The sequence below is a fragment of the Lonchura striata genome, chromosome 5, assembly GCF_050655825.1.
Source record: "Lonchura striata isolate lonStrDom1 chromosome 5, ASM5065582v1, whole genome shotgun sequence".
In the NCBI taxonomy this organism is placed as follows: Eukaryota; Metazoa; Chordata; class Aves; order Passeriformes; family Estrildidae; genus Lonchura; species Lonchura striata.
In genome coordinates this window covers 8,461,338-8,484,845 of record NC_140707.1, presented here as the reverse complement: position 1 = coordinate 8,484,845, position 23,508 = coordinate 8,461,338, and the positions used below count along the sequence as shown (strand labels likewise).

Sequence of the window (23,508 nt, the reverse complement as noted above, 5' to 3'; positions counted from 1 at the left end):
TCCAGATCTGCTGTGACTGTGCCTTGGGACAAATGCAGTGAAGTCACTTGGTCCACACCACCTGCCCAGAAGGACAGGATGAAGGGCTGGAGGAAATTACTTCTGAAACTAACCCAGCTAGACTAGCAAGAGCATATTTGATCATGGCTTTAGAAACTGGAGAGTGCCAAGTAATTCCAGAGCTGTGCTGATTTGTATCTTAATGAGCATCCCTATGATGGGAGGAGGGTGTGTGTATTCTGTGTGCCTGTAAAAGGCTCCATGGCTGGTTCAGCAGTCATTTCACACAGCTGTGCAGGGCGCTGTCCTTGTGTTTGCAGGGAAGTCAGCGTGGTGCAGCTGTGTGCTGACCTGGAGAAGACAGCCTTTAGGTCCGAGGGCTGTCAAGTATTGCCCACAGCTCTGTGCCTTCTCAGGCCCATTGAGGTCCATGGACTAGGAAAGTTCTGCTTCTTCTCAGAATATTGAATAACCTCTGCTTGAATAACCTCTCCTAGATATGTCCCCTTGTCCCCTATTAGTTAGTGCAAAGATTAACCCTATAGTGGCTGGAGTCAGGACACTTACTGTTGCTAATTTTGCAATTGGCATTTATTTAGGGAAAAAGTATGATGGTAAATCCAGTGATGTACAATAGTTAATAGTGCTGACATGCTATTTTGCATTTTGTTCCTTAGAAACGATCAGGGGCAAGAGAGAAATCAGTTTTAGTTGAGATGTTTTGCTTGTTGGGATAACTCATAACTCTGACTTGGTTCACAAATAGCTTTTAATAATCTTATTCTCTAAAGTAGCTGCTTTGTTACTGTATAGCAGTGCCACAAAACAAAGCATACAACAGAATGCTGTCAACAAAGGAGATGTAAGGACAATCCATTCAAATGAATAAATGCCTCTGCAGTCTTACATATGCTGTCAAGCTACTGTTTTAAAGATTTGTTGCTGTATTAGAAGCTAGGGTTTTTTTGGGAGATGCTTTATGAAATTATTAATTCATTTTGGTTAGCTGATTATAAGCATATCAATTCATTCAAATGTTTTATTAAAAATGTTTAAGAAGTTTATTATGAAACTGTTTTATGGGCTCTTCGTTTGCTTTGAAAGGGCTTTTCATGCATCTTTCAATAAAACTTCAAACTTGGCAGTATTGAATTATTTCAGTGAAAGACACATAAGCTTGGAAAGAGATGTTCATGAACAGTAGGACTTCAGCTGGTATTGTTGCTGGTCTGCAGTTTGTGAGCTTGTTGCATGGTTCTTTCTGTTTCGATGCAGGCGTTTAGACGCTAACCACATCACTGCCATTCCAGAGGACAGCTTTGAGGGGCTGCTGCAGCTGCGGCACCTTTGGCTGGATGACAACAGCTTGACAGAAGTTCCCATCTCTCCGCTCAGCAATCTCCCTTCCCTGCAGGCCTTGACGCTGGCTCTCAACAGAATAACTCACATTCCTGACTATGCATTCACCAACCTTTCCAGCCTGGTGGTTCTGTGAGTGTTCATGTTTCATTGGGCACTTTGCTTTTCTCCTCAGTTACAGTTTTGGTTAATCCAGAGTGGCCCTCACAATGGTTATTTTGTGATGTTTTAGCACAGGAACAGCCTGTACTGCCAACATGAGATGATACCATGTATATCAGAGAGCCTGCTGAAGGTTTGCTAAAGACTTTCTCCTAAACAAAAAGCCACATGGGCTGTGGGTAGTGAGATTTGATTTCTGACATCTCATTATATAATGAATACTTCAAAACAATGGTTGTCAGAGAAAGCTTTCAGAGATACGAAAAGAAGAAAAAATTATTTTATCCGAAACCTGTCTCTTCGTAATCTTAAAAATCTCTGTGGAATAATAAGAAAAATACGTTTGATTTATGTGTTTGCTATATTTTTATCACATTTCTTAACAGTGATTAAAGATTTAAAATAGGTTGTCTTAACTGCCAAGCAGTCTATTCTTTTTCCATATGAGGATGAAATATTCTGTCTGGAAATGAAAGATATTCTTCTGTGTAATCCATCCCATGCAATGTTTTTTTCCTAAACTGTTCAACTCTCTTGATTTCATAGAAATATCTGCTACTTTGTTAACTTATATGAAATCATTTACTTGATTTTGTTTGGTTTTTCAGACATCTTCATAACAATAAAATAAAAACTATAGGAAAACACTGTTTTGATGGATTAGACAACCTTGAAACCTTGTAAGTATGTTTCTTAAAGTAATTTGTGGTCAGTATTTGTCTCATTCTCAGCTTAAATCAAGGTTGCCATAGTGGCATGATGAAAGTTTTGCAAATCAGATGTGTGTGCACTGCGCCACTGACACTTAGGTCCAGCTCAGTTTTGCAACTGAAGGCTGGTATCAGTGCCCTGCCCCACCAAAACAAATTAACTACGTTGAGAAGCAGGTAAATACTAGCCTGGGTGAAATGCCATGCTGGATGATGTGACTGTAATGTTCCTGGCCCTGGTCTCACTGGTGTACTCTGGCTTATCACTCTGCTGAGCCAGGTGGACAGACCACAAGTGTTTGAGTGGCCCCATGAGTGATAAGGACAAATATTTGTTTCTCAGATTTCCTGTAGGGTTGAACATACACAGGATACCTTGCTAAAACTGTTGGGTGACAATAGGATGTTTCTGAGAGGATCTCAGGGGGCTGTTGCTCCTCTGTTCCTCATCCTGAACCTCCCAAGTGCTTTGCTGGCAAGTACTGGCTTTCAGCTGCTTGGGTCACATTTCCCATTTCCCTGCAGCTCATTCAGGGAATGTCTAATAAAGGATACATCCCTCAGCAGTGCCTTTGTTATGCTTTGGGGAATGCTAAATAAGTGAAACTAATTAAGGAGGGCAAGGGTGAGCCAGTGACAAGCTCTGTTAAAATGAGGAGCTTGGATGAGTCCAGAAATGCTGCTTTCTTCATCTCTTTCACCTTCAGTTAAGCAATGATGTGCTGGGTAAATAGATACCAGCTGATACAGGATTCTGAAAATGGGTTTTGCCATTTAAAAGGGATCCCTTCTGCAGAGGTCCTGACATCACTGCTGGAATAATGACAACTGAGAAATCAACAGATCCCAATTACCAATCACCAAGTCATGAGGTTTTTCTGTGCCTCTCATCAGTATTTATAATTGGTTTTGCTGCAAGATCTGCCCTTATATAATGGCTTATTTACTATTTGTTTTATAAAACCTTGACAAAAGGTATTCATAGTAAGATGATCATCAGGAGTAATCATTTGTATCTATTTTTTTTTAATCTTTGAAATCATGGTTCATTTCTGTGTAAATTCTGTTGAAGAAAAATCTGTGAGGTATTGAAAAAGACTAAGCTTTGCTGTAAGGAAATATTTGACTTAATATTAATAATTCTTTGGGTGATATTAAATATCTTACCTAAGTTATTAGCTGGTTATAAAGCATGAAAAACATCAGAAGATGAAATCTAAGTTGAAGTCATTCTATGGTCTAGCTAAAGGTGTTCTTTGTTTTCTTTCATTGGACTGTCTTAAACGAAAATTATTTTGACAATTCAGGGTACTGTTAAAAATTTTATCATGTTCTTGCTTTGTTTCTTCTAGGGATTTAAATTATAATAACATGGTAGAGTTCCCTGAAGCCATAAAAGCACTTCCAAGTCTAAAGGAGTTGTAAGTATTACTTATTCTCCCTTTTTACCAGTTTTCATTCTCCTTTTCTTAAATAAAAAGGGGGAAAAAATCCTGGGTTTAAGAGTGCTTCTCTCATTGTGTAGGAGACTAAATTAGGTTAGGTTATGCTAAGTGAGGCTATAATTAAAAGAAAATATAATCATCATCTAGAGAGGGCATGTGTTGAAAATTATTTTGGAGTTAAATAAGCAGGAGAACCACTAGCATAGATGTGGATCAGGAGATGGTTTTGGCCTCCAGGTTAAGTACTCCTTGATGATGCATGTTTTCCTTGTCCCCTCTTAAGAGATGAGTGAGAAAAGTGAAAGTACAGCATTATGTTAGATCAAAATAATTCCTTTCTAATGAAATATTTTCATTAGCTGCTGTGCAGCAGACAGAAATCATTAGAATTATTCCTGCAGATTGACTTAGTCCTATTGCAGTCCTTGTTATGGCAGGGTTGGAAATTGAGCAGATATGATAAAAATGATTACTGGTTGAATCTGCTGGCAATATAGTTTTAAATGTTGGGTTTTTCTTTGCTAATATTTTTAGGGGGTTTCACAGTAACTACATTTCCATAATTCCTGATGGTGCATTTGCAGGAAACCCCCTTCTAAGAACAATGTAAGTAATTTCCATCCATCTGTTTTTAGCCTTTAGCAGACAGTGACTGTAAGAACAAACCCTGAAATATGTTTTTCATTTACCAGACATTTGTATGATAATCCTTTGTCTTTTGTGGGGAACTCAGCATTTCAGAATCTGTCAGATCTGCATTCCCTGTAAGTACTTTCTTGACAATACTGTACAATAAATGGGTATGAAATGTTGTGGCTAAGAACTGAAAATAAATTTTCTGGCTCCCTCTTACATTAGAGGATTTTTTTCAGTAAGTTTTAATAAATATTGTTATTGTTGGGAATATCTAGTTTCTTAAGAAGCTCTACTTAATACGCTCTATAACTTTTTTTTAATTACCTTTCATAAGATACATAACCCAAGGCCAAGTGCTCAGATTCTTAGTTAAACAATCTGCAATATGTCCTTAGTGGTTTTTTGAGCAAGGATGTACATTGTGAGAATGTTTTGCAGGTTAGTGCATGTATGCTCTTAAAAGATATCGCTTCTGGGGCTGATGAATAAGCAAAATGGAGTGAGACTTTGAACTACAAGCTGCACTTTTCATTAGTATTAGTAGCATTCTTTGCAGTTTGATGAATTCCAATTGTTTGCTCATGGAGGAGTAATTTGTTAAGCAAATGAGTAGCACAGGAAGTAGTGAAAAGACAACATTATTCAAGTATAAAATTTAAAAGCAGTAAGAATATTAGAATGTTTCCTTGGTGTAAATATCTACCTGATTATAAGACTGAATGTCACAATTCAATTTCATAGTAGTTCACGCCTAATTTTCATGGGGATTTTTTTAGGGTCATTCGAGGTGCCAGCATGGTGCAGTGGTTTCCTAATTTGACAGGAACCGTAAATCTGGAGAGCTTGTAAGTGTCTTCTGCAGAAATAAATTCCTGGGTTTTCCTCTTGTGAAGTCATTGAAATATGATTAGTGAATCTGGAAAAGAAACTGCATATATCTTCTCTTCCTGTCAGTAAATGTAATGGTACAGTTTTCCTCACTGTGTTACCTGGGTGACACTTAGTGGGTTTTTTTAGTAGGGGAAACTGAGAAAAGCCTATGAAAAAGGCCACTGATACTAACTCACTCTCCCAGAAATTAAAAACAGAAAAATTGTCCTCTTAAAAGAACAAACAAACAAACAAACAAAAAAAAACAACAAAAAACCCCCACAAAAACAAAACAAAAAACAACCTGAAAACCAAAAAACCCAAACAAACAAAATTTGGTGGATGAATCTAGCACCCCGATAGCATTCTATTCTTATATATCCTTGTTATGCCATCTGTCATAAAGAAAAGAAGCATTTATATGTGTGGGTTTGTTGTGTTTTTTCCCCACAGAACTCTTACAGGAACCAAGATAAACAGTATTCCTGTTAATTTATGCCAAGAGCAAAAGGTGCTTCGAACTTTGTAAGTATACATATTGTGCCTCTCTTCATGCATGAGAATGTTTTGAAAGAAACTTAAATCTTATTTAAAGTCAAAGTATTACTTTGAATTTTTCATCCTAGAAGTTCTACCAAAGCTGGAAATGTGGTTTCTTGGTTGTTTTTCGATTTGATGTAATGCCTTACATTCCTTAAACAGAGTCCTCTTTATAGGGGTATGTTACATTTTTTTCCTGTGTTAGAGAGATATGTAAGGTGCTGCAGAGATCAATCTTCAAATTTGTTCACCCACCATTCATTGTTAACAGAACTGTAGTTAGCTACAGTCAGAGGTTAAAGAGGAGTTTATTTACAGTGCTTTGACTTCTTGTGTTCAGGAACAGAGCAGAGAGCATGAGGAACCAAAGAAATGGAGATGAGGATTAGGAAGAAGATAGCAATGCAAAGGCTAGACATAAAAAGCAGGGAGCATGTGTTAAAATTAATGCAAAAAAAACCCAAACTGGTAACTGAAACTATTAGGGGGATGGGGACAAACTACGTTTGCAAAAGATGCACTCAGGAAAATGTGGAACAGAAGCAAGTCCTGAAAAAGGGAGGAGAAAAACCACATTCTATTTGATAGAAGAAAAACAGGAGGAAAAAATGATGAGGTGGGATTTATTTTCAAACAGCCATTTACCTTTCAAATAGAAATTTTAAGATTGTTTGCTTGTTTCTAGTATTTTTTTCTTCATTGTTTCACAGAACATTCTGAGCTTTCCTAGCTTTGCTTAAGCAATTACCAGCACACTAATCAAAATTGGCACCGCATTTATATGCTTTACATACAATTTACCTAGTTTAAACTAATAAAGCAGATTATGAATAAAATTTTTAGATTATAACTCTCAATTCAGGGAGCATGTCCTAAATGGGTTTAGGGTACGTGTATACAGATATGTAGAATTCACACTTGTGATTCCCTCTGTGATTTTCTGTAAAGTACACTTGGTTGCTCAGCAGAATGGTACTAATAGGATGATTTTTCTGTCAATCTATTTAATAGTTACAAGTGATGAGATGTTTCAAGTAGAAAGGAGTTAACTAAGCACCCTTCTCCCATTCTCTGTTTTGAAGGGACTTATCTTATAACAATATAAAGGACCTCCCAAGTTTTAAGGGCTGCCATACCTTGGAAGAAATGTAAGTAGAAATAAGTGTTGTTTATTTTTATAAACTCCATAGTATTCTGAGTCCACATCTCTAGAGACTTTTTTGCTTCCTGTTTGATCCTAATTTTTAAAAATGAAGGACAGAGATAGTATGGTGATCTCATATGAGAAGTGTGCTGGACAGAGAATTCAACCACTTATGCTTTCCTTAATTAACTAATGCTTAATTATTCCTATGTTACAAAAGTAATGAAAGACAGCTTAATCCTGCAAAGTAATATTGCTATGCATATAAATGGAATGCCTAGAATATGCCCAAAGACTCCGTGCAGAATGGAGAGTTGTTTTAAATTTCACTATGACTCTACAGTGTTCACAAAGTGTAACTTTTAGCTTGAAAGTAATTCAGTCCACACTTATTTAGTCTCTTCTAAATTAAATGAGTTGTGAATTGGGATTGGGAAGAGCTGCCAGGAAAGTGCTCCATGGTTATATGAACATTGCTGATGCAATGCATTTGTCAGTCTGTCTACAAGGGGAAATGAGTAAAACCTTGTCACTGGTAAGGCTAAAGCCCTGCATTAGCAGACACCAAGCTATCTCTTTGTTTGAAGTCAGCTAATAAGGTTCTATTTCTGCTTCTTCCCTTTGCAGTTCGTTGCAGCATAATCAAATCCATGAAATTGCAGAGGATACCTTTCAAGGACTGTCCTCCCTCCGTGTCCTGTGAGTGCAGATGTAGCTGCATGCTGAGTAAAATAAGATCCTGGTTTTGATTCCCCTGTTAACTGATATCAGGGTTTGGTGTTACAAATTTGATTGATGGCAAAAGGCCAACAGCCAGTTTGAGCCCTGTTCCTTCTAATCTCCATTTTATTTTTCTAGCCTATAAAAATATTTTTATAAATATGAAGTCTACAGAACAAGGCTTTTTCACTGGTCCAGTCTTTTGCACTGTAACTATATTATTTTATTGTATAGTATTTGTTGGAGAGATCCTATCTGTTTTTCTTAGGAGAAGCAGATAAGTGAACAAAATTATCTTCTCCCCTTACAACTCTAGCTATATTAAGTTAGAACAATCCAGAACTAGACAGGTATTTTAAGAAGAATGTTATAACTCATGGTGAAGCTGGACTTGAAATGTAGAAAAGCAGATGCTCCTCCACTTGTTCTTTTGTCTTCCCCCATCTGTGCCCACTGCATGAGATGCAGTTGTCACCAAAGTGGTCATCCTGGCACCTTCTTGCTGGGATTCGATGATGCCAGAGGCAGCCTCTGCCTTGGGAGGACAGCTTGAGCTGTAGTGTCAGAAAGAAAGGGAAAGGGAGCAGGAATGGGAGATGAGGTGAAGCAGGATACAGCTCCATTACCAATGAATTTGGCTGCTATTGCACCTGGCTGAATGGGAAGAGGGGATATGTTCTCCTTTTCTGATAAAGGCATCATATAATTGTCACCTTAGCTTTTTTCCTCAGTACAGTTGCTGTTGGATTTGGTGAAATTGCCAAATAATCTCCTTCGGCATTCATTGCAGGGACCTCAGTAGAAATCGAATCTATCAGATTCACAAGGGAGCATTCATCACTGTTGGAGCTCTTCTTAACCTGTAAGTAGGCTTTTCTGTGCAGTCACCTCCTCTCTCTTGCATTAAACTGCTGAGATAATAAATGCTTTTAGCTTAAAAGTGATGTGTTCATCATTTGTGCAATATCTGTGAATCAGGAAGGCTCCTGCTAGCTGGATACATGCAGGGGATACATCTTTAGAGTGCCTGCTGCACTGTTAGGCATTTCCAGACCACAGCCTCGTATGATAAAGCTCTTCCCTGCTTTAATGAAATGTGTGCCAGAAAGTCTTCAAACTTACTCTGTAACACAGTGTTAATATTCCCATTCCAGAGACCTGAGTTTCAATGAGCTCAGTTCAGTTCCTGCTGAAGGATTGAGTGGACTGAACCAGCTCAAACTCACAGGCAATTCTGAGCTGAAAGAAGCTTTGGCAGCCAAGAACTTCGCCAGGCTGCGGTATGTTGGTAAAGAACACCCCAGGGTGCTTGCAGTGCCCAGCAGTGTGTGGTAAATAGAGCTGGTGTGTACTGTACTTGTGGCAAATGGTCTTTGCTGAGTCCTGCAGCATCTCACTGCTGTCTATAGAAAGGGCATCTGACTGCTCTGCTGTAGAAGCCAGTTACAGATCAATTTCTTGGGATTTTTAATTTTTCTTCTCCACCACTTTTCAGGCAAGATATCATCTGGTTTGAGAGTAGTCCTTTGAGTAGATTTCCATTTGTTACTGAACTGAGCACATATGTCTTTCACAGTGTGGAAAACAGGAGCAGACAGGCAGGTGTCTGATTACATAATCACCATGCTTTATGTATATTTTCTTGGAGGCAAATGATAAGAATAAAAATAATAATTCAAATAGAAGCCTGTAATTGATTTTTGTGGGAGATGGATCAGACAGTGATGAACTGTTTTCCATTTTACAAAGATCTTTCTGTACATTAAGAAGAAGCAGTCTGATGTTCTTCCTAAATATTTTCAAGAAGCGAATTCCGGATAGTTAATACTGAAGTCCTGAGTGAAAAAAAAAAATAGATTTTGGTCTGCTATTCCCTTATTGTTTATGTGGTTTTTTTAGAACTCTGTGTGAAGATGTACTTCTCTGCCAGAATAACAGTATGTACCATTTCTGCCAAACACACAAAAAAATAGAAATCTTATTTTTCATGCTTTATAATGATGAGTGAGAAGGAAAGATGTAATACAAGGTTGTGGTCATCTGGGAATTAACTTTCTTACAAAACAGTTACTTTTTAATTAGCTTGCTTAATTAGTTTCAGTTTAATTTTGACAGCAATGCCACAAACTAACCCTGATGAGAGTTTGGTTTGTATATGGACTAGAAAGAATAGTAGAGAGCTAAATATCATAACATCTTTTTACTTCTCACTTGTATACATCACCTGCCCTTTATCTCAGTGCAAGAGTTCATTAAAAATGGTTATACCTCATCCAATTTGAAACAGGTTTTATCAGCCACTGTGAGAAAAGGAAGATTTGAGTTTAACATGGAAGTGTGCTACTTAAATATTTTTAATAGGTGGTAATCTTAACTTTGGTTACAAAGTTTAATGGTCTTCCTTGTTCTGCCTGTATTTCAGGTCACTCTCTGTACCATATGCTTATCAGTGCTGTGCATTTTGGGTATGTGATTCTTACCTAAGCTCCAATGCTGAAGATTCCAATCACCAAGATCAAGGTGCCTTGATGGATCATGAGAAAGGTAAATGTTTCATGTACTTAACCAACAGTATTGTTCTGTAACAGACTAGAATAACCATGTGCTGCCTTTATAGGAAAAATACGAGTCTTTATAGGGATACAGAGGAGGTCTCTGAAAGACCAATTAGCAATTGCTTACAAATCAGCAGTGCCATGTTCCTGCTAAACATGTGAAAGATACGTTGGACAATGTAAGACCTGCCTGTCTGAAAAAACAATAGTAATTTAAAAAAATGTCAAACTGCAGGTATTGCTTCTGTCATGGTTTTATTGTTCTTAGTGTTTCAGCCTTTCTATTCAGACAGGACTTGTCCTTCCCTTGACTACTTAAGGCTCCATAGATCTTTCCCCAGTGATCAAAGATGTTGCTGTGTTACAAAGCTTTGCGAGCAGCAATTTCTGCACTGGGCATCTGACAGAATGCAAACCATTTCACTTGTCACAAGGTTCAGGTGTCAGTGAACTACTTCCATCCTAGGCAGCTTCACTGCCATTTCACTTATTTTTCTTCTTACAACTAATATGTATTTCATTTTTACAGCTAATGCAGATATTCTAAGAAATGCAAAAAATGATGAATTGGGACAGACTATTATTCACTGTACACCAGCAACAGGTAAACCTTATAATGTGCTTTAGCCACACTCAACTTCAGGCATGGCGTTATGCAAAGAGTTGAGTGCAGAATTACATCTTTCATTCCTGGTAATCATTCTGTACACAGGAGATTAAATTCTCCAATTCTTTCAGTAAAACTTGATGTCAGTGTTGTTTTGGATGAGCAGTCAGAAAGATCTGACTCAGCTTTGGACACATAGCCCTTCATTAGAGAACTATGCTAGGAAAAATACCAAAATTTCTTTCCATAATCAAAATAATCAAGACTGTAAAGATTATATTTGGAGTCTGCTAATGAACTGCCTCCTAATTATGCCTTGTTTTTCCAAGATGATGTCTGTGGAGCAGATTGTGTGAATGCTTACCTGTATCAGTGCGAGTTCAGCCTGTGCTTTAAAAGCTTAACTCAAACTCCTGTCTATCGCTGGTGGTTTTAAGGAAGTTTGATGTCTTTCCAGGAGAGAGGATAAGGAGGAGCACCCATGCGATCTCTTCCCCAGTCCTGCTGTAGCTGCATTAACTGTGAGCAGAGGGCTGTTACAAATAACTGGAGTAGGCAGTAGCATCTTAAACTGCTCAAGACACTTGTGCAGTGAATAGTCATAGTGGCATACCATATTTACTCCAACTCAGGCTTGAACGGTCCAGGAGTGTTGAAAGTCTTTGATCTTGCAATGAATATTTTCACTCTAGGCAGCTTCCTTTCTGCCCTTTTGTTTCTCTTACTCCAACTGCCGATTTCTGTACAGCCTTCCTTCCACTCAGCTCCTGGAGCACTTGCTGTGGTGCCTCTTGCTTTCTGCCTTTGCCCCAGCCTCTCCAGAGGATTCTTTCCCTACATCTTGTACCCTCTTTTGTCTGCATAAACAGGAACATGTATATGCAATGTGCTTCCAAATGAAGTTACTCCTGAGTGAGCAGGAGTTGTTCAAGTCTTACTTCTTTCTCTTCTCCTAACTACTATTTTATGTTATGAAAATCTGTTTATCCTTTCAGCTAGCTCTGGCTTTAATATCCAGAATATCACAAGGATTTCTTGATCACAGCCAAAAAAACTTGTACTCAGAAAGTCGAATATATTAATGTAATTGTACATCATCTGAAAGTTAATTTGTTAAAGGTGCTTATTTGCTTTTGATCTCCTGTTTACAGAATGAGAACTGATATGGTGTGTTACATGGGTTAAATTTTTAGTGTTTAGCTCTTTCTTTTTGTCCAGGCCAGAAATGCTGTAATAGGTCTAAAAGAAAGAGCTTGCTCTACAAGTTCACAGTTTGCCTTGCTCTTCACCCATGCCTCTCGTACTAGTAAGTTTCTATGTCATGCTGCCATCTGGTCATAAGATAGATACTCCACCCACCATGTCAGTTCTGAATCACTTCTCAGCCTATAGATCCACTTTGCACTTTGCCTGAAGAATGGATTGCTGAACACTGGTGCTCAAGGAGCTCAAGTTTGCTGAAATATCTTTCCAAGCATGAATTTTTGCCCCCTGCCAGCACGGACTGGGAATATCAGTGTGAGAGAAGGGTAACTTAACTCAAAGAACAACTAGATGTTGGGAGAAAGACAGGAAAGGGTGGTGGCTTTTATTTGTCTAAAAAGAAGAAAAATGGCTTTAAATTGAATTTTTGGAGGCACTGAACTGACATTTTAAAATTTTGTAAGCAGGAAGTTGTTTTTATTTTGAAGTAGATCAGCTTAGCAGGTATTGTTGTGTCACACGAATGTATTGTAAAGGTAATTATTTTTTCATTGAGGCTTTATTTGGGAATACCTGCTAAAAAGGGGTTGTATTCCTGATTTTCTGATAATCCAGTGGGCTTCATTATTTTCTGCCCAGAAATGAAGCTTGATCATTTAAAAAAACAAAATTTTTTTTTTTTTTGACTGTCAGTTCATTAATTTCTGGAAGTTGCTTTAGGCCTCAGGAGATTTTTGCACTGACACTGAATCATTCTTGGCAGTTCTGTTCCTGCCCACATCAGGGATGGGTTGTACTTACCTTTCCCCTGCCTAAAGGAAAGGCATGTGCAGCACAGAGCCAGCCCTCAGTCACAGGCTGACTCCAGCCTTTGCAGTTTGGCAAATTGGCATAATTAATTAGTAAATAACTTCAGGAGAATAGTTTACTTTCAGCTGACCTATTTAGCAGTTCAGCTGTGTATTCTATTCATTAATTAATGAGGAGTACACTTTAAGACATTTTCAAAAATCTTGCTTATTAAGGCAGAATTTTTTCCTAAATTGGTTGTCCTTCTGTTTGTTTTTTGTTTTCTTCTAGGTGCTTTTAAGCCTTGTGAATATTTATTGGGCAGCTGGATGATTCGCCTTACTGTCTGGTTTATTTTTTTGGTTGCTTTGTTCTTCAACCTGCTTGTCGTGTTAACAATATTTGCATCCTGTACTACATTGCCATCTTCCAAACTGTTTATAAGCCTGATTTCAGTCTCTAACTTATTTATGGGAATCTATACTGGTATTTTAACTTTCTTGGATGCTGTATCTTGGGGAAGGTTTGCTGAATTTGGCATATGGTGGGAGACTGGCAGTGGTTGCAGAATTGCTGGGTTTCTTGCAGTTTTTTCATCAGAAAGTGCCATTTTTTTCCTGATGTTGGCAGCTGTTGAACGAAGCTTGTCCGCCAAGGAGTTTATTAAAAAGGGGAAAAGCAATTGCCACAAACAATTTCAAATTGCGGCATTTTTTGCTTTCCTGTGCGCTCTGGTAGCGGGATGCTTACCACTTTTTTATAAAGCAGAGTACTCAGCATCACCCCTTTGCTTGCCCTTCCCCACTGGAGAAACACCTTTATTAGGTTTCACAGTAACTCTAGTGCTGCTGAACTCATTAGTGTTTTTGCTAATGGCTGTTATCTACACTAAACTCTATTGCAACCTGGAGAAGGACGATCTCTCTGAAAATTCCCAGTCAAGCACGATTAAGCATGTTGCTTGGCTAATCTTCACCAACTGCATCTTCTTCTGTCCTGTTGCATTCTTCTCATTTGCACCGTTGATCACTGCCATTTCTATCAGCCCTGAAATCATGAAGTCTGTCACTTTGATATTTTTCCCATTGCCTGCTTGCCTGAACCCAGTCCTGTACGTGTTCTTCAACCCAAAGTTCAAGGAAGACTGGAAGCTGCTCAGGCGCCACCTAAGCAGGAGGAACGGCACCGTGGCAATTGCTGTCAGTGCCCAAGGGGATGGGGCACAGGATTTTTACTACGACTGTGGCATTTACTCCCACCTCCAGGGTGGTAATATTGCTCTGTGTGAATGTTGCGAGTCGCTGCTGTTGTCCAAGCCCATGCCCTGTAAACATTTAATAAAATCCCACAGCTGTCCTGCGCTGGCAGTGGTGCCTTGCCAAAGGCCAGATGGGTACTGGTCAGACTGTGGGACGCAGTCAGCCCACTCTGACTACGTGGACGAGGACGACTCCTTCGTGTCGGACAGCTCGGACCAAGTGCAGGCCTGTGGCCGTGCCTGTTTCTACCAAAGCAGAGGGTTCCCTTTGGTGCGTTATGCCTACAACATACCAAGAATTAAAGACTGAGAAGGCTTTATGCCCTCAGCTGCTCCAATAAAGAGGTTCATGTTTTGCAGACTGTCGCCCATTTTGACCTTTCAAGCAGGAAGCACTTTTGTAATCATTATTTTGTGTCATTTGTAAAGAAGGGAAGTGGGCAGTAACTTCTTGAGCCATACATTAAAAAAAAATTTAAAAAGTCAATTGCCCTGACTGTAAATAATTGGTAAACCAAAATTGTTACCCAATATTTTTACTCTTTTCACACAATAGTGCTTTTTTTATACAGTTTTTACATGCTAATGGTGTGTTTCCACATCATATTGCAGTTGTACTTTGCTTCTTCTGGTGGTGAGGTAAGTTCTGGTGATTTTTTTTTCCCCCTGAGAAAGCACAATATAAAGAACAGCTGTTTAATATTATAGAAATTATTTTTTAAATGTGACTTTGCTATAATTAAGCAAAAAAATCTATTGCTAGCTTTGTATAGTATATTCAGCAGTGAATCTCAGGATGCATTTTATTGCAGGGCCAAAAAAGGGATTAATTCTCCCATACGTAACTGTGACAGCAATATCAGAATACTGTGTTTGTTTTGTATTTCATGTTCAATTAAAAAAAAAAAAAGTTGGTTGCAGTAAAGTACTCGTAATCCACAATGTTCTGTAGATTTATTGGAATAAGAATATTAGCAGCTGTCAGGAACAGTAGGGTTAAGCACATTTTTCCAGTGATGGTGCATCACTTCAGGTGAACCACAGCAAGTTTCCTCAGTATTACCAGTCGAGGCGCAGCATTGGCAGGAGTGTGGATGTACAGCGTGTTGGCAGAGCTGCCCTTGCAGCCAGCTCGTGTCTGTGCCATCAGACTGGCCAGTGCTCTTGCAGCCTGCTCAGTGGCAGTATACAGTAATACCTATGATGGACCGAGACTTCAGGAAATGGAGGGAAAATGCAACACAATTTGGCACTGAAAATAAAGCATTTTTCCAGTTATTTTACTGACAGTGAAGTACACTGTGCAAAGACACTGATTTTCACCTAAATCAGTGCAATCTTTTTAAAGCATTAAAGTTCTGAGACCCAAATGATTTAAGTACAACCAGTGATCAGTTTTTTATAATTAGTTTGAAATATGATAAATACAAAGTTAATAATGCATGATTAAGTAATTATATAAGATTTTTGGACAATACACTAGATGAGGAGTAAATCCACTGCTATCCCAGTTACTCTGGAGAAATTCTTGTTCAGATCTAAAGCTAGATTTCTGTTTTGAGAATTAAACTGTATATACTGTTCATACAATGAATTTTTATCTTTGTATTGTAAGTTATTTGATAGAACCCATGATGGGAAATGTGGCTTCAGTTCATTTTGTTAATTAAAGCTACCTCCTAAACAATAGTGGCTGCCAGTAGCAGAATGTTTAAAATGTGGTTTATGTACCTTTTTTCATTGTAAATAGACGTGGTTGTATTATGTCACTATAATAAAAATGGGATCCTTGTATATCAAAATCATGTAGTTTGTACAAAGTATGGGAGGAATATTTACTGTATGCTGTTAATTTTGTAAGCCAAAATATTCAAGTATAAAAAGGGAAGAAAACCATCCAAGAGTTGTTAATTCTTATATTTACACTCACGAATATTACATCTGCAAATTAACATGGAATGTTACACTGAAAGCAAATAAAGGGTACATTAATACCTATGGTTATTTATCTCTGTTTTTCAAAATTTAAAGCTGAAAACAGTGCACATGTAGAATTATTGAGCGTAAATTATATCTCATCTGCTCTTGAAAGTTTCAGGAAGGAACTGCCAGAAAACAAGAAAGTTTCCAGTTTACAGGTGGATATGTGATTTCAGAATTAATGCTGAGTCTTGGCATGCAAAAGGTTAGCGAAGTGTTAGCCCTCTTATGAAGCAATCTCTTGATTAAAGGTGTTACATATTGTGTTTGAGTGGAAATGTTTTTAGTATGCTTTGAATAATCAGTCAGATGAAAATTTTCATATTGATACTGTTTAATGTTGAAAATTGTGGGGGCTTTTTAAGGCTTTTTTAAGAGTCACAGCTTGTCTGACATTCTTCCGTTGGCCAACCTGTCAGAGGTAATAAGAATGCTGCTCAAAAAGGAATGTAAATGTCAGCTGCCAGTTATAATCAGTGGGGAAGGAAATCCAGCCCTGAAGCTTCCAGAAAGCCTGTTGTATTTTCAATGTTCTTACGTAGGGATTTATTTCTTCTGTTCTACAACTGAGCCTTTGCTGCCATGCTGTTCACAAAGGTGATGTGGTCCATTGGGAGCTCTGGTATTTCACTGTATCTCAGCATGTTTTTGGAGTTCAGTTATACTAGCAATGAACTCTTTAATGCAGTTAGCCCAGTGCCTTGCAGCACACGCTGGTGGAGGGGAAGGAGTGTGGGCAGCAGCTCCTGGAACCAGCGTGTTCAGAAGCAGTGCTGCAAACCTGCCTCTCTCAACGCAACCTCGTGCGTGATGCCCGTGGATGATCACCACAGGAGAATCCAGACAGATCCAGGTATTTAATGCCAACTTTCCTTGTGTCTTTGCTAGGGAAGCTGCCCCAGGCCAGGGCACAATGCAGTGTTCAGGTGTTCTCATCCACTGAGAACTTGCTGCTGCTACGAAAGCAATGTCAAATAGGTGGGGACAGCTTGCCTTAAAGCTCTTTTATGTTAGCAACATGTGGGAATTTTGTTACCTGTGTACCAGTGGCTTTCTGAGCTGTCACCTCAGCAGTCTCTTCTGCCAGGTAGAGCTTCCTAATTTCAGTTTTCATACTGAAACAAGTGAAACCACAAGTTACACCCTTCTGGGGTGCCCACAGAAAATAACTCCTCCAGTTTTCTAGAGTCTAAAGTTAGCTGAAACTGCTCTGACAGTTGCAGTGTCACATATCATGCCTCTAGACCTCTCCACAACTGCCATACTGAGCTGCAGTGCTGGGTTTAGCAGTCAAAAAGGCTTTGCTGTTGACTTTAAATGAAAAACATAGGGCAAGGAGAGCATTTTGTTGTTTTTCTTCCTTATCTTCTGCCGTGGGGAGGAAGCACCTTTTTTCAGGGAGATGGTCACAAATAAAATTGCCAAAGGTATTCCCTATCTTTCCCCCATTAAGAGTAATTTCTTACAGATGGCTATTGGCCTGCTCTGTGGCAATATGCGGATGAGAGCTCTTCATTTGAAATTTAGCTTTTTCGTTCTCTTATAAAAATAATGCATCTTTGATTTAGATGCCTTTAGCCTTTTTAAATTTCTTTCCAGTAGAATTTCCTGTTTATTTGTGAATTTACTCAGAAATTTCAAACTGGCACAAAGATACTTCAGTAATTTTTTCACTTTGGTTACTGTTTTTAAGCCTTCAGTTTCAATTTACAGGGTAATATTTTGAATTAAAAGCACAGTGCAGAGTTTGTTTTATATGTGCTCTCAATAATTTTTAAGTACATAAATGTTTTGATTTTTTACTGTTAGCATAAGTTGATTTTTTTAGCAGGAGATTTTTTCAGTAATTTCACATATTGTACTGTAGAGTCTGATTTTAAAACTAGGCTTCAGTTGAAGATGATTCAATAAATAAGGAAATGAAATCTGAAATGGAATAATACACCACAAACTGCTGTTTTCTGTACAGTTATATACTGAAAGAGCTTGGAAGGTGAATGGACATATTTCATAAGTTGCACTTCTGGCACTACTCCAGTATAAAGTAGCAGTGTAGGTTTTCCATAAGAAATACTAGTTAGGGGTCACTGTGGTGTTTCCTATAGGGAACTAATTTTGATTTGAGGGTAACAAAATACAAAGTGCCTCATGGGTTTCCAGTAACAAAAGCATAACCTGTGTTCTGAAAATTCTAGCCCAGAAATGAGCAAGTAAATCTGTTACTAGCTGATGCTTTTTAAAAGAGAGAAAGACTTTATGCAGAACAGTAAACTAGCTAAAAAAAAGTGAAGGCTGTTCAAAGCAGGAGGGCTGTGATTTCCAACTAGCAAAAAACAGACTGGGAATCCTGCTAGTGATTCACAATGATGTGGTTTTAAACAAAATGTGTTACATAGAGCTCTTGCACATTTCCCCAGACAAGAGGAATTCCCATCTGGAGGCTCTTTCCCTTTAAAGCAGAGTTCCACATCTGCAGGCAGCAGAATCTGGGCTGGGACTGGCGGTGTGTACAGTGCACTGCAGGATGAGAATACATCATACCGTGAAGGAAAGTGAAGCAATCCAGGACCTCTCAGGTTTCACAGCCCCTAATCAAGCAGAACTACACATTCAGGCACAAAAATAGCCAGCAGACAAATATAGACAGTGTTCCTTGAGCTCTGACATGGAGGTGAACCAAGTAGCTTTCTGCCTTGCTCCTGTGCCTGCCACAGTATTTTTTCTTATGCTGGAAAATCTGAAGACTTAAGGGGACTTAAGAAGAGTTGAATTCAACTATACTTGGTTTAAATTTTCTACCTTGTTCAAGGTTGCAAGTAAAATAGTATTTTCTTTAGGCTTAATGCTTGATGTCCAAGCCTCTGTTTCTCCCTACATTTAGTAAGTTTTTTTTTCCCCTTTTTGATTATTTTTATGCTTCTGTGTTCCTTAATGTCTAGTGGAGAATTAGACATGACATCTACAAGCAATCTGATCTCATTCTTTTCATTAAACCTGGCTAGTGTTCATCAAGTTGAACTGACAAGTTTCATTCTGCTGGCTTCTGTATTTTCAGAGACCGAGTTCATCAGATTACAGTTGAATTTCTAAAACTTAATGATTTCATAAACAAAAGTTATCAAATCAAGGTGCTTAGCGATTCAGAGCAGTTGTCTAGAATAGAAATCTTTTCTATGTCTGTTACCTGAGGAATTGCTTTCTTGATATTTTATGTGTAATTTTTTTTTTTTTTTAATACTGTTGGTGGCTATTGGGGAATACTTCTGAGAAATTTGTCTTGAGCGTTTGGTTGTTCAGACACGCTGATTGGTGTGGCCATGCAGACAGAAAATATTGGTCTGTGAACATATCATGCTCTTTTTACTCTGAATTTTACTGACTAATGCTAGATAGCTCTAGGTGCTTATTCTATAGTCTGTGACGGTGAGCTAGCACTGAAAAACTGAATGTAGTTTTTGTAGTTTCTTTAGTGAGAAATCAGGATGATTTTGCATACTGGTATCAACCATTGGGGGGTGTGTATATATTTATTCACTACATTCGGTTGTTTGTGGCAACTTCTGTGTTTCATTGTGGCAGCTTGATTTTGCCTGTGGGTTTTAGCAGTGTTGACGTGTAATTCTTGTCAGGGCAGCTGCTTCTGGCATTCAGTTCACAGAATTAAGGTTTTGCCATCCTTGCAGCATGCTGTTTATCTTGTCAGTCCTTCTGTGGCCAAGTTTTTGTTTCAATACTTTTTACTAAAATTACTTTATTTGGGCTCATACCTTTCCTGTGATAATTAGGGCACAGTGGCTGTGCAGCTGGCTTGACAAGTCGGGCACAATGGTAAGCTGGATAGTAACAATATTATTTTATGTTTTCACATCTCTTCAATGTTGCTGGAATGCTTCCAGGAACAATGCTTTAATTTCCAAAAGGGTGAACTGGCTTTTGCCACCCTCCCTATGGGCAGTCTTGATGCACAAACTCCACTAGCTTGTCCCAATGTTAAGGTTTGTTAATATAAGCGATTTGCCCAATATCTGCTGCTGCTGCATCCTGAGAAATTCCCATATTCTGTGTAATAGAATAGGAAGGGAATAGACACGCTCAAATGTTTGTGTTTGGCAAAGTTGCTGCTGCCTTGCCTTGACACGTCCATTCCACAGTTTCTGGCCATTCCAGGTGATGTAGGCCTCCATTAGAAGTGAGACATGCCTAGTGCAGTGAGTTCCAGAATTCCTCAATTCACTGAGACAACATGGGGCGTTTCATTTTTTCTATTCATTTATGATTATTGTCAGTCTTCACTATGAGATTGGCTTTAAGTTCAGGGAAAATTTTCACGTTTTCCATTTTGAAATTACCTTGGTCTGCAGCCTGTTGAGTACCTGAGGTTTTCCTGCTTGGCACGACATGGAGCTTTGCTCACAGTGCTTGGGTAGCCATGGAGTGAAGAGCTGCTTTCATTTGTCAGCTGAATGTAGCACGTATACAAAAGCTCCTGTAAAACCATGGGTGGTTTGTGTTCAACAAAGCTGAGGTATTGGATTGTGTAACTTGTAGCCTAAGAATTCAGACCAATTTGAAATTTTCTTCTTCTTGTAACTTTACTTGGCATAAAATTTAGATTATAGTGATATTTTGTTGTGTCCAATATTTGAAACACGAACTTAAATTATTTCAACAGGTGTAATTTGTTTGTTAGATACTGTGGCTACTCATACTTGATCCTTTATTTTATGATAATCATAAAATAACAATCCACAATCTACCACAACTGGATGGAGTTAGTTAAGCATATGAGCATCAGTTTGGTGCCTAGTGATGTATTCGGTATTCCAAGGGTGCTTAGATCAGAGAAGTATTCAGGCCCTTTTTATGGTTTTCAGCTTGCTGGAAAACAGTTCTGTGTGATGATCTGGTGATCAGCAATGCAATAACATGGTTTGTTTCCTTACAGGAACCATAATGTTATTTCTCCAGCCTGTCAAAAGTGCAGTTCCTTGTGAAATGGTAAGCCAAACACAGAAGCTTCACCACTGAAGGGGGGAAATCCCAAATCCCTTACACCTTTGCCTCTCCCTCAGAGTCTGTGGCTGTGTGTTCCTGTCACTTGCCTGGTTTTGGCCTCAGCAGCTGTCTGATATGCCCTGAGCTTTAGCTTGCTCAGATCACATGTTGTTTGGCCAAATGTTTTTCTACCATTTTAGTAAGGTTTTGTGTGTCAGTGAAGGGTCCAAGGAGCAAGAGGGAGGGAGAAGTATGTGCTCCTGAGAGAGGAGAGATATAGCCTGTTTGAGAGCTATTACAAATTTGGGTGCCTGTCTGTCTGCAGCCCAAGCACCAAACATCCCATCTTAAATTCTGCAAATAAGATCATTTTAGGCATTCCTTTAGGACTGTTAATGATGGCATTGAGATGTCTTCTGCCTCCTACAGCACTCATTTTTGGTGGAGCCTAGGTGCCCGTATTTGCTGTATAGATTTGTTGATCTTTTTTTATCATTCAGCTACTGAAATTCAATTGTTATGGCAAGTCAGTTGCCTCAGATGTCACAATTGATTTTCCTGATTAAAATAAAGCATTTTTAATACTGATTCTTATTTTTCAACTTGCCTATCCAGTTAAAAATACATTTCTTGTTAAAATCACCTGCAGAATCTCACAAGAACAATTAACATAGCCAAATCTACAATAATTTTCAAACTTCTTTATCTTATGTTAATATTAGTAATGTTTCTGCTTAGTCAGCCGCAGCAAAATTACTCACAGTTTTATAAAAAATTAGCAACTGCTGATCAGCAGTTATCTCCTTGGTTGATGAAATTTGAAGGTAATGAAAAGCTTTGGTTATGCGGATGTTTGTTGGTGATCCTGCTTAAGATTTGGCTAAAAGAGGGGGGAACAGGGTGGCCCAGCATAAGAAATGAAGGGGGACTGTGTTCCTGGGATTTGGAGCCCAAAAAGAAGGCTGACAAAGAATGTACTGGCAAATATGGGAATATCTATATAGATATATGATCTGTTTTTTACAGATAGTTGTAGAATCAGTGGAAAATTAACTGATGGAGAAGGTAAAGGACACCATTTTCCTAGCAGAAGTGTATGAAAACCAAGCTTTAGTTTACAAACAAGATAGTAATTGTGAGGGCTGAAATAGGATTTTGTAATTTAATGCAAGTATAGATTACGAATTTAGAGTTGGCTATTTGAAAATGTTAAGATGCTTCCTTCTGATGTGTTGGGATTGTCACCTGCAGATGAGGTTACTGGTTCCTGTTTATTGGACTGGTTCTTGCGCAAAAGCGTTACGGAAGCAAGAACAGCTGCGAGGAGTTGGTATAGATGAGCACAGGCGTGTCGGTGTTGGCGCTGGCGGTGCCGCGGGCCGGGCCGGAGCCCGGCGCTGGGAGGACTCGGCTCGCAGCGGATCGGGGGCCTCGGTCCTCAGCCCGTCTTCTCCCGCTGCCTCCGCCCAGGCCCGGCCGCGGCCGGCGGGGCCGGAAGCGAGGGGGCGGCCCCGGCAGAGCGGGGAGCGCCGCCGGGCTGCCCCTGCCGGCGTCGGGAGCCGCCCCGCCGCTGCCCGGGAGCCGCTCTCGTCGCTCCCCGCCGCCCCCCGCCATGAGCGGTGGGGCCAGCCTGCTGAGCCCGCCGCCCGCGGAGGGCTCGTCCCCGCCCAGCCCCTCGGGGGGCTCGCCGCCCTCCCTCGCGTCCCGCTGCAGCTCCCCGGGCCGGCAGGAGGAGGCGGAGCAGCGGGCGGCGGGCTCCCGGAGCTCGCCGGGCCACAGGTAACCCCTGCGGCAGGGACCGGGCTCCAGCGGGGCTCACTTGCTTCCCTCCGCTGGAGACAGAAGATTGTTTTACATACATATAGGCTTCTTTGCCGAGACCAACGCTTTAAGCCGTTGTTTGTTTGTTTGTTTTGGTTTTTTTTTAGTGTCTTGGATGTCTTCTCCATGGCCACCTGAGTATTTTTGTGGGCTCATAAATTGTCCGTAAGCAGTGTTAAACTGAGCCGATAAAGCTACAGTCTCTCCTGCCTCAGTTTAAAAGTGCTTGCAGACTAAAGGGTTGTTTTGCATGGTGTTAATGTACCTGGGTCCAGAGTCAGTTTTGCATGTAAGCATCACACAGCTCCTGCTCCAGTGGCTTAATCTTACTCCATTTAAATTATATGCAAACATAAAATGCATTTTTTTTTTTTTTACTTGGGATCTCACCGGCTTGACAAGAGAATAATAATTATTCTTCCCTTTAAAACAGAAGGAGGAAGAGCAGGGAGAGCCTATCCTGTTCTGGAATTCAGGATAGAAACTTGACAGACTTGGGCATTAACTGGTGGTGAATGTAACTAGCAAGGCTGAACTGAGCTAAAAGCACCGGTGAAGTAAAGGAAGGACAGCAGAGCTTCATGGGGTGCAGGTTTCCAGCATGGTCCTTAAATTTTCATGGGGAGCAGAGAAGGAATGTGGACCACACTGAACTTTACCTAAACGTATTTCTTCCAAAAGTTGCCTAAAGTCCAGGGAGTGTTCAAGTGTAAT

At 39.5% G+C, this 23,508-nt stretch overlaps 2 protein-coding genes across 3 annotated transcripts in view; both read left to right on the top strand.

Annotated features, from left to right (window-relative positions):
- LGR4 (leucine rich repeat containing G protein-coupled receptor 4) overlaps window positions 1-15,996 on the top strand; it is a 71,504-nt gene extending 55,508 nt beyond the window's left edge. The window contains exons 5-18 of the mRNA XM_021539047.4: window positions 1,276-1,491; window positions 2,130-2,201; window positions 3,584-3,652; window positions 4,211-4,282; window positions 4,369-4,440; window positions 5,089-5,157; window positions 5,636-5,707; window positions 6,805-6,870; window positions 7,494-7,565; window positions 8,377-8,448; window positions 8,741-8,866; window positions 10,009-10,130; window positions 10,671-10,745; window positions 13,032-15,996. Coding sequence (XP_021394722.1) covers window positions 1,276-1,491; window positions 2,130-2,201; window positions 3,584-3,652; window positions 4,211-4,282; window positions 4,369-4,440; window positions 5,089-5,157; window positions 5,636-5,707; window positions 6,805-6,870; window positions 7,494-7,565; window positions 8,377-8,448; window positions 8,741-8,866; window positions 10,009-10,130; window positions 10,671-10,745; window positions 13,032-14,308 — 2,452 coding nt within the window. The 3' untranslated portion in view covers window positions 14,309-15,996. The remainder of the gene's footprint in view (window positions 1-1,275; window positions 1,492-2,129; window positions 2,202-3,583; window positions 3,653-4,210; window positions 4,283-4,368; window positions 4,441-5,088; window positions 5,158-5,635; window positions 5,708-6,804; window positions 6,871-7,493; window positions 7,566-8,376; window positions 8,449-8,740; window positions 8,867-10,008; window positions 10,131-10,670; window positions 10,746-13,031) is intronic.
- Window positions 15,997-16,149: 153 nt separating this feature from the next.
- The window catches only part of CCDC34 (coiled-coil domain containing 34), a 31,942-nt gene continuing 24,583 nt past the window's right edge, over window positions 16,150-23,508 (top strand). For both annotated transcript variants that reach the window (XM_085581220.1, XM_021539028.4), the window contains exon 1: window positions 16,150-22,752. In XM_085581220.1, the coding sequence (XP_085437346.1) occupies window positions 22,310-22,752 (443 nt within the window). In that variant the 5' untranslated portion in view covers window positions 16,150-22,309. The remainder of the gene's footprint in view (window positions 22,753-23,508) is intronic.